Genomic DNA, 10,994 nt, shown 5'->3' with positions numbered 1-10,994 from the left:
GATCGCTGCGAGCGGGTCTGAATCAGGTGCACTGTACGCCACCCTGAGATGGTGTACAGCACCCGATGAAGCAGAGGGAACTGAAAAGATTCCTCCCTGCTGTGTCCTTTTACCTGAAGCAGCTTCCTCCCGGCTCCTAGAGCTGTCCGTCTGTGAGCTGGAGCCAAGAGAGAGGACACAGCAGTGGCAGGAGACTGACACTGGGCTGCATGTATCAGCCACAGACTGGACGGCGCTGCAGCTCTGCGGAGGACGGGAGGGTTTTGTCTGGACACCAGAGCTGCCTTCATTTTGCGGTGGCGGCTGCAGCTCTGCGGCGGATTGAGGGGGTTTGGGCTGGACACCGACACCGCTGGGGTTGGTTGGGCGGACGGGCTTGCAGGCAGATAGACAAGGGGAAGGAGGTGTCTCTTTTCTCCTGCTGCAGCTAGTCTCTTAGCAGCCTGTCTTCAGCTTGAAGACAGTCAGTGAAAACTGAAGGAAAAGCAGAGGAGCAGGAGAAAAGTGATAGTTTAGGGCAAACTTTGTTTGAACTCACAGCGAGTTCAACCCATAATGATCACAAGTGATAAATATCTTTTGATGAATGGGCCCCTTAAACTTTTAAACTGATGGAATACAGAATTACAAATATAGAATGAACTTTGGTCTCAGAGCACATCTTGATCCAGTGGAGCCTTCTGGAGTGCCCAGGACAGTTAGCCACTCTGCCATGTCCTGACACTAGCCCTACAGTCCATAACTGAAGAACGTTTTATGTACATATTATGCTTGAACGTACTATATCAGTTTGTAGCTGTTTGCACTGTTTGTGAACAATTCTTTAGAGCGTTTGTTGAAAAGACTTTATAGTGTATGCTATAACAGCTAACTATCTGCATGCATGCATTCTCTCCCATACAGACAGCAACAGTTATCGCATGACTGGCATGAACTCATCAAATTAATGAAAACTCACAAAAATTCCTTGGGAGACAAGCAACAGATACTGATCCTTCTAAGAGATATAGATAGTGTGGTCGATGAATTGAAATCTATGCAGGTTATAAACCTTATACAGTATACTGGGGAATTATGGATACATGTTTTTGTCCCTTTTGTAGGCTTAGCAAATATTTTTGAGAATGCAGACAATTTACAAGGCCAATACATGGGCTGAACCAATGATTTCAGCGATGTCACTGGTTCTAGTGAATTCATAGGCACTAATCTCCTCAATATTAGCTCAGTTCACAAACGTCTGCCTCCACTGTGAGCAGATGATAGGTGGGCTCAATGAGAGCTTGACTTTAACACTGGAGGCATCCATTTTGTGGGCTGCAGCACTATACAGCCCTGCTAGGAACCAGTGAATTAGATACATGCTCATATATATTCATTAAGCTTACAAAATGGGTCCGTCCATTGGGGAGTAGGTTACAGGACCACTTCACAGCATTTTTGTGCTTGTGTCATTGGGGAACACAGTACTATGGGCATCTTCCCTCCTCCCTGCTGATATATTTTATAATCCAGGATAATCTGTCTAAAATAATTTTCACATCTTTCTCATAAGAGGGGATATAGATTATATTTCTAATTTTTATTATTGTCTATGCTAAATTGGCCAATGGTTTTATACACTTAGAAAGTCTCCTACATAAGGGGGTAACTTTACTAAGATTCGATTTGGTCCCGATTTGCTTTCTCGGGTGATAATATCACTTTTTTGCAAATTGGGAATTTACTATCATTAAACTCGGGTGATTTGTGGTAGTTTTGGGGTTGAAATTGGGTGGTTTAATGCCGCTAATTCGGCTGTTTTTTGCAATAGAAATTATATCACCATCGGATCTATTCGGAACTACTTTTCACTCATTTATGCCTAAATGGGGAATTTACCATGATTAGTTTTGCTCAATTCGGCCGTTTTACACTCAAATCGGGGACTCAATAGAAGTTTAAATGCACCTCCAGAGCTATGAGTTGCCATCCGACATACACAAATCAGTGTGATTTGCGTACGTTTATGAATGGCTAGTGTGTTGTATGGGGTAATTTTAAAGAAAAAATTGACGTGAGGTCCCCCCCTAAAACAGAACCAGCTCCAGACTTTTCATAGCCAGTCCTGGTTGTCTAAGTACAGGGCAAAAAATGTGTAGAGTTCCACTGTACTTAGTACAACCAGCACTGGGCTCTGGGAACCAGTCCTGGTTCTGGAATTACAGGGGAAAAAAATGCGTAGGGTCCCCCTGTAATTCCCAGAATTAGCACCGGACCCTTTCTAGCAGGGGGCTGATGCCACAGCCAGGGGAGCCCTTTCACAGGTCCCCCAGCCGCAGCATCAGTCCTGACCCACTAGTCAGCCCAGGCCAGGGATCCCTGAGGAGTTGGGGGACCCCCCAATAAAGGGGTCCCACTCTCTTGGGCACGCTTGGCCTAGGCGGATAGCCCGGGGCTATCCCTGCCACCCATGGGTGGTGGGTGGCAGGTTGATAGTGTATGTGTGGTGTAAAAAAAGAGAAGTATCAACATTGTCTTAACAGTAGAAATGCACATGGCTGGATTAAGGTCTGTGGGGGCCCCTGGGCAATAAACTATTGGGGGCCCCTATCAATGACATCAAATATAAAAAAGTTACAAGTGATTTCCCAATATTTCTAAACCTGACTAAAAACAATAAAAAAAATCACACAGTACCCCAAAATAATCTTTAGTTATATATTATATACTGTATATATCTATATCTATCTATCTATATCTCATACATATATACACACACATATATATATATATATATATATATATATATATATATACACATACATATAAATACATATATATGTACAGTATACACACACACACATATATATATGTGTATATATATATATATATATATATATACACACACATATATATACACATACATACATATATATATATATATATATATATATACACACATTTTCTATATATATATATATATGTGTGTGTACAACCTAGATTGGACTGGGGACATACAGTTTAAGAATGATCGTAATTTTACCTGTAATATGTGCTATTATATGTATAGAAATGTGTGGTACAGTGGGCTACCTGCTTTCTAGTTTAGCTTACAACCACACCACGGGTCTTGGATGTCTCTGATTCAGCTATGAGTCTCCTCTGCTCTGCACAGAGTGACTGCAATGTGAGAGTTAGTTATAGCCCCGGCTCTGGTCCTGAGTAAGCAGTCAAAGTCTTGTGAGATTTGACATCATCATCTCGCGAGACTTTGACTGCTGCTCACTCAGTCAGTACCACTGCGGTACAGTGAAGTTCCTTGGTGGAGCTTCCTAGCTGTACCGCTATAATACAACTCCGGTCCTCCTCAGCGGCTGGTGTAGCAGTTGAGCAGCCGACGAGGAGGGCTGGAGTGCACACAGCTAAATGTTGTGCTCCGTTTTTTGTACTAGTTTTGGGAGCCCTCTGTGTGTGGGGGCCCCAGGATGACCGCCCCTGCCGCCCTGCCTATAATCCGGCTCTGGAACTGCAGGTCCCAGCAAGCCTCCCACCGCCCATGAATTCCATGTTTGACCACAGGTGACATAATTAATTCCTCGGTCAATTTGATTTAGCCACCTGTGCTCAATCATAGATATCTCTAAAACCTGAACTGTTGTGGTACCTTGAGGACCACGTTTGGGAACCTCTGGTCTATGCTGAGTTGGGCTATGGATGTTCTCCTTGAGATCAGCTTATTTCCAAGGTGTGTGTATTTGGGTTATGTAAGGTCTCCTACTGATTTGATACAAACTGATTTGCATTGTGTCATGCAAGGGACTATAGCCTGTCTGTCCTCCTTGTGACTTATACCCTGGCCTTCTGCGTCCCACAATTAACTAGACAGAAAAAGGATTTTCATTAATTTGTTGTGCTTCTACATTTAGGAACTAGTTGGCTCAAAGGAGTTTGGGAAACAGCTCCCAGAGGTGGAATACTTTCTTCAGGAACATAACTTAATCGAGTCACAGATCCTGTCATATGGGGAGAGAGTGAGGAACATATTGGCCAGAGCAGAAGACATCCCCAGAAGTAAAGTGACCAACGCTGATTCTCTCAATAACAAAGTAAAGAATTTACATCAGCTGTATCAGAATCTGGTGACTCTCAGCAAATCTCGGTAAGTGGTCTTTTCTCATCACACACAAAGCTCTGACAGTTATAGGGCAATCAGACTAATAAGTCACAGTGCAAAGTGCTAGCATTAAAATAAATTCTATTATTCTAGGTTAATTCTAATGCTGTTATCTGAGGCTATATATTTTACTATTACTATATTTTATTATTAAATATGTTACTATATTTACTATATTTTATTATACTATGTAGATGTTATATCTAAACAGTACTAATTAGGTTACCAAGATTCCTGTAACATTAATAAATTAGACCAAAACAAACCAGTATATTATAATAATAATGCTTCAGGGAAGAATTCATCATCAATGGTCCAAATTATTGTCAAGGAGCCCCCATACCTTTCATAGGTCCTGACCAGCGTAGTATGTCTTACGGTCTTGGCACAGCCACCACTTTCCAAAATGATGCTCCCAATGTAGTTTGCTTTTTACAGTAAAATCATATAATATTACACCATACATAAATACAACCAGGTTAGTAAACTGAATGCTAGATTCCCATACAACAAAGATGTTGCATAAGGGATCAATAAACAGCATAGACTATAAATTTGATTATTTTACCTGAATTTGCTGCACTATAAATCATGTACTCAAACTAGGGGTTATATATATTTAATAAAGTGAGAGTTTTTATAATTGGAGTTGTTGCCCATAGCAACCAATGAGACTCTAGCTATTATCTTCTAGAAGGTGCTAGATAAATGATAAGTCGAATCTGATTGGTTGCTATGGGCAACATCTCCACTTCTAAAAAAAAAAGCTCTCACTTTAGTAAATATACTCCTAGATGTCTGATAAAGAGTGAAATATACCTGTACAGGTTTAGTAAAAGAGAAGTTAAACTATACTTAATGCTAAGTGATGTACCATTCACAACACTTCATATATATATTATCTGTGGTTAAAATAGAATTAGAGAATATTTGTTTCTTGGAAGACTGGTTATTAGTAAATAATTGAAGTATAAACAGAGTATATTTCACTTGCTATCCAGAATTAGGTTAAACAATTTGTAACCTCGCTAAACGGACTTTAGTTTATTGTGTGTAGTTTTTAGAGGAGTTGGTTGTATACCCGTACTTCCCTTTTGTTTTCTTTTTATAAATATAACTATTATTATAGTCATAAAATCACTTTGGTGGAACAAAATGTGACCTATGCCCTTGCAGGCTGCAGCGCCCAGAGGACTTTACTAGGAAACATCCCTGTGCTTTGGAAGCTATACTATAGATTAAACAATTTTGGATTTTTTCTCTGAATGTTCTAATGTGAGCGCATAAAGCAGTATAGCGTCAATCATTCCAGACGGCTGCGGCTAGAGGAAACACTGAAGCTCTACCAGTTTTTCCGAGACTGTGGAGAGGAAGAGTCTTGGATCCATGAGAAGTGGCAGGTGCTGAGACTGGCTGACCCTGGCAGGGATCTCAGTCATATCAACTCATCTATTGCAAAACAAGAGGTACAAATTCATATTAGCGTTTCTTTAATAATATCTTATTTTATTTATTATCGTACATTTATGGCCAGGACTTTCTTTAAGTAGGATACACTTCCTAATTTACTTTTATTTGTGGATAACATTTTGCAGAAGTGTCTGTTTCATTTGTTTATTGTTGCAGTAAAATGTCCCATGTATCACTAATGGGCTGATGGCGTACCTCCCAAAGTCTCCATCCATGAATCGGGAAAGGAGACAGTGGGTCTGATTCACTACGTATCGCAATCCTGCGTACGCACGCAGTTCAACTGCGATAGCAAGCCAAACCACTGCGATCGCAATGCAAACTCAGCACCACATAAGGACGCCCACTGTACCATACGCACATCCATAATACTTAGCAGAATAGCTAAACCATCGGTACAGTCGAGTACCATCGGACCCATACGCACACTTGCACAAGCCCTGACCTTACTCAGGAATTGCTGACAGCCACGCACGCTATGAGACCTCTCACTGCGTATGGCTTCACAGTGGCTAATTTATGCATGCCCCTGAAACGGTGTGCGAACGCACTGGCATGCCTGTGTTTGGCCAACCGCCCCCCTTCCCCGTCACCACCCACAAACGCCACTTCCTGTAAATCACTCTGCGATGGGTCTATATAGTCACTGCGATCGCAGTCCCGGTCGCAATGGCTAGTTCACGCACTGCAATACATACGCATGCGCAGAATGCAACGAGCGGCCGTTTACGTGCGTATTAGTAACTGTGTTCCTTGCTGAAGCAGGTTCCATATTCCTTCACAATGGATGTGTGACACTGCCCACTCAGGGCATGTCTAGTACACAGTGGCCATGCCGCCTCGTACTTCCCTACAAATACCTATTCAAGAGTGCCACGGCCTTTCACTGCTGCTAGGAGATAGCTCCCAACTTTCCCACTAAGGAACAATGCTGTCCCAATCATAAAGGCAGGACTGTCCCTCCTATTTTGGGACTGTTGGAAGGAGTGTGATAGGTTTCTTTATAGTTTACACATGTTCATTGATTAAATGAAATAAGAGCTATAGTGGCCATGTACAGTGGTTCTGCGGAAGATGTATCAAACCTTCTAAAGGGGACAAGAGGAGAAGTTGCCAATAGCAACCAATCCGATTGTAGCTATCATTTATCTAGTACATGCTAGAATCTGATTGGTTACTATTTGGAACTTCTCCGCTTGTCCTCTTAAGGATTAATGCATCTCCCCATCTGTATGAAGCAGGAAAAAAAGTATTGATTTTACTTGCATAATATTGATTACAGGATTCCGTTTACATTATAGTGTACATTTTATTAACACAAGTATAAAATAAATTGGTAATATGTAGGGATATATCATACACTGAATAGTCACTCTTTCGATGACTGCATCCTATCCCCACATGTATTCAATAAAAATTACCGTCTATTGTTAATCTGTACACTTTATATGGAGCAATGTCCTTATACTGCCTATAGATAAAGCGGCCCAATGCAATGCATGTATTGTCTACTATATTTTATTTGTTGTGTAATACAATATGTCATTTTACTAGTCTAGAATAATAGTATTGTTATACTGCATAGTTATTATAGACATTTTAATTTACATGTCTAGAAACTATGCAGTATAACAGTACTATTATACTGCCTGTGCATGTAATAGACCACTGAGGTTGGACACAAATAGCTGCCAGGCTTTGCCAACTTCAACCACATTGTAAGGACATACCATTCGTGGTAGTCAAATCGTCCCACAGATTGAATTCTCCTGTACTTCTTTCTGCACATGACGATTGTTGTATTGGTGGAACCTGAGGAAAGGACTAAGAAGCAAAAAAAGTTTTAGATTATATACAGTGTGTGTATATATATATATATATATATATATATATATATATATATATATAGTCAGGTGCATAAATATTGGGACATTGACAGAATTTTCATATTTTGGCCTCTATTCACCACCACAATGTCTTTCAAATGAAACAAACAAGGTGTGCTTTAACTGCAGACTTTCAGATTTAATTTGAGGGTAATTACATCCAAATCAGGTGAACGGTGTAGGAATTACAACGGTTTCTATATGTGCCTCCCACTTTTTAAGGGGCCAAAAGTAATGGGACTATCAACTCAAAAGCTATTTCATGGACAGGTGTGGGCTATTCCCTCGTTATTTCATTATCAATTAAGCAGATAAAAGGTCTGGAGTTGATTCTAGGTGTGACATTTGCATTTGGAATCAGTTGCTGTCAACTCTCAATATGAGATCCAAAGAGCTGTCACTATCAGTGAAGCAAGCCTTCATTAGGCTGAAAAATCAAAACAAACCCATCAGAGAGATAGCAAAAACATTAGGTGTGGCCAAATCAACTGTTTGGAACATTCTTAAAAAGAAAGAACGCACCGGAGAGCTCAGCAACACCAAAAGACCCGGAAGACCACGGAAAACAACTGTGATGGATGACAGAAGAATTATTTCCCTGGTGAAGAAAAACCCCTTCACAACAGTTGGCCAAATCAATAACACTCACCAGGAGGCAGGTGTATATGTGTCAAAGTCAACAATCAAGAGAAGACTTCACAAGAGTGAATATAGAGGGTTCACCACAAGATGTAAACCATTGGTGAGCCACAAAAACAGGAAGACCAGATTAGAGTTTGCCAAACAATATCTAAAAAAGCCATTACAGTTCTGGAACAACATCCTATGGACAGATGAGACAAAGATCAACTTGTACCAGAGTGATGGGAAGAGAAGAGTACGGAGAAGGAAGGGAACTGCTCATGATCCAAAACATACCACCTCATCAGTGAAGCATGTGGTGGTAGTGTCATGGCGTGGGCATGTATGGCTGCCAATGGAAATGCTTCCCTTGTATTTATTGATGATGTGACTGCTGACAAAAGCAGCAGAATGAATTCTGAAGTGTTTCGGGCAATATTATATGCTCATATTCAGCCAAATGCTTCAGAACTCATTGGACGGCGCTTCACAGTACAGATGGACAATGACCCGAAGCATACTGCAAAAGCAACCAAAGAGTTTTTTAAGGCTAAAAAGTGGAATGTTATGCAATGGCCAAGTCAATCCCCTGACCTGAATCCGATTGAGCATGCATTTCACTTGATGAAGACAAAACTGAAGGGAAAATGCCCCAAGAACAAGCAGGAACTGAAGACATTTACAGTAGAGGCCTGGCAGAGAATCATCAGGGATGAAACCCAGCGTCTGGTGATGTCTATGCATTCCAGACTTCAGGCTGTAATTGCCTGTAAAGGATTTGCAACAAAGTATTAAGAAATGAAAGTTAGATTTAGGATTGTTTAGTTTGTCCCATTATTTTTGGCCCCTTAAAAAGTGGGAGGCACATATAGAAACTAATTCCTACACCGTTCACCTGATTTGGATGTAATTACCCCCAAATTAAATCTGAAAGTCTGCAGTTAAAGCACATCTTGTTTGTTTCATTTCAAAGCCATTGTGGTGGTGAATAGAGGCCAAAATATGAAAATTCTGTCAATGTCCCAATATTTATGCACCTGACTGTATATATAATCTCCAATCGTCCCTTTGCAAGAACAAGGCGGCACTCCCAGCAATAAAGGTACAAAAACGTGTAAAAACAATCAACTTCACATGTTGTGTGACCCATCCTGATGAAAAAGTCTACGGACTTTGAAACGTTGCTATAATGTGTCACTGTAAAATTTAATACACATTTTTGTACCTTCATTGCTGGGAGTGCCGCCTTGTTCTTGCAAAGGGACGATTGGAGTTTACTTATGGTTTGGAAGGCTTCCATGGAATGTGTGTGTGTGTATATATATATACCAGATAGAAGGTGGCACTCCAGGACTTGAAAGTACAGTAAATGATTGCTGAGCTTTATACATATATATTTATTAGTATTATTTAAAACTTTTTCTGGGGAGTTTGAAAATGATTTCTTGACATCAAGTTGATATTGTCAATAAACTTGAACTTGCAGACATTTGCTTGGGCAGTGGGTCTTGCAATTCATTAGCTTCTCTTTCACACTGTATCAGGCTTTAGAAGCTGAAATCTATTCCCACCAATCAATTCTAGCCAAGGTAATGAGGAACGGGAAGGAACTGTGCCAGCAGAGTCACACTGATCAGATCACAATCCAGCAAATGATCAACAATATCCAGAAGAAGTGGCTGGAGCTGCAGGAGGAAGTGAAGAAAAGTAAACTGCGCTTAGAGGTGGCCGCACTGATCCAACAGGTAACATTGTCCTTTCTCAGACAATCAAAATGCCGATAAAGACTTTATTATTAATGAACCTCAAAGCACAGTGGCAGCGCTCAGTGTGATAATGTTTCTGACACACACACCAATCTCCCTTTCATAGTGGCCGCTGGAATTAAGCCGTAAGTATCATCAGGAAGAAACAGATTCAAAATGAAATATACAATATAATATATATATAATGTACAAAATATAAAGCATTCTAGTGACTAATGTACAATGCATGCATAGAACATTCTAGTGACAATAATATGAGAGAGACATTTTTCTAATGCTATACAATACATATAGCACTCAAGTAGCCTCTATACAATACAGAGATCATTTAACTGAACTCTGGGTCTGATTCAGACCCGCTTGCAAGCGGGTCGATGGCCGGGCAGTGGGCACGCGCGCAAGCCCTGGAGTCAGCGAGAAATCACTCGCTCCGGCGCTCGCATCCAAAAGGGGTGGCAGTCGATCGACAGCTCGCCCCCTTTGGTAGGCAGGTCGGGGGGGGTGGCTAGCCAAATGGAGGTGTTCCCGAAGGAACGCCTGCTGTTTGGGGGCTGCCCCACTGACATCACGAGTGATGTCAGTAGTGAGCATTCGACTCTATTAGAGCCAGAAACTCACTGAGGCTTGCGGCAGACGAGACCCTACCACAAGGGTCTCGTTGCAAGCCCCGATGGTCACGACCATCACCTGGCCGCTCGCTAAAGCTGTGGGTGGTCATCACAGCTTAGCGGGCGGCCAGGAGGCCGGACTGGAAAAAAAAAAATGCCCTTCAGACCTGCGAGCGGGTCTGAATCAGAGCGGTGTCTAGTGACTTCCGTACAATGCAGAGAGCATTATAGCGGTATTTAATTTGTTCTCCTGACAGCCTGTCCATAACCTCACAGCACTACTGCATAAAAAAACTATTATTTGGCCAAACATTCTATTTGTCCACCTACCACATTGATAAGTACACACCCCGACCTATTTTGTGGGCATTGACAACTGAAAATCAATCTGCACCTACTACTCAGGAATGCATGTGTGAATAGAAATGCACATGGTGAAATGCGTGAAATTGTTATTTTAAAGTCCACCCTACTGCAACCACCCTTT

General features: G+C 41.3%; 1 protein-coding gene across 1 annotated transcript in view; it reads left to right on the top strand.

Annotated features, from left to right (window-relative positions):
- SPTBN5 (spectrin beta, non-erythrocytic 5) overlaps positions 1-10,994 on the top strand; it is a 273,171-nt gene that overhangs the window by 25,144 nt on the left and 237,033 nt on the right. Inside the window, exons 7-10 of the mRNA XM_088471253.1 lie at positions 904-1,042; positions 3,909-4,141; positions 5,469-5,622; positions 9,678-9,878. Of these exons, the coding sequence (XP_088327379.1) occupies positions 904-1,042; positions 3,909-4,141; positions 5,469-5,622; positions 9,678-9,878 (727 nt within the window). The remainder of the gene's footprint in view (positions 1-903; positions 1,043-3,908; positions 4,142-5,468; positions 5,623-9,677; positions 9,879-10,994) is intronic.

The sequence above is a fragment of the Taudactylus pleione genome, unplaced genomic scaffold (assembly GCF_031769625.1).
Source record: "Taudactylus pleione unplaced genomic scaffold, aTauple2 ptg000113l, whole genome shotgun sequence".
Classification (NCBI taxonomy): domain Eukaryota; kingdom Metazoa; phylum Chordata; class Amphibia; order Anura; family Myobatrachidae; genus Taudactylus; species Taudactylus pleione.
Note: the sequence above shows the minus strand (reverse complement) of the source record. Positions and strands in the feature narration are given on the sequence as shown.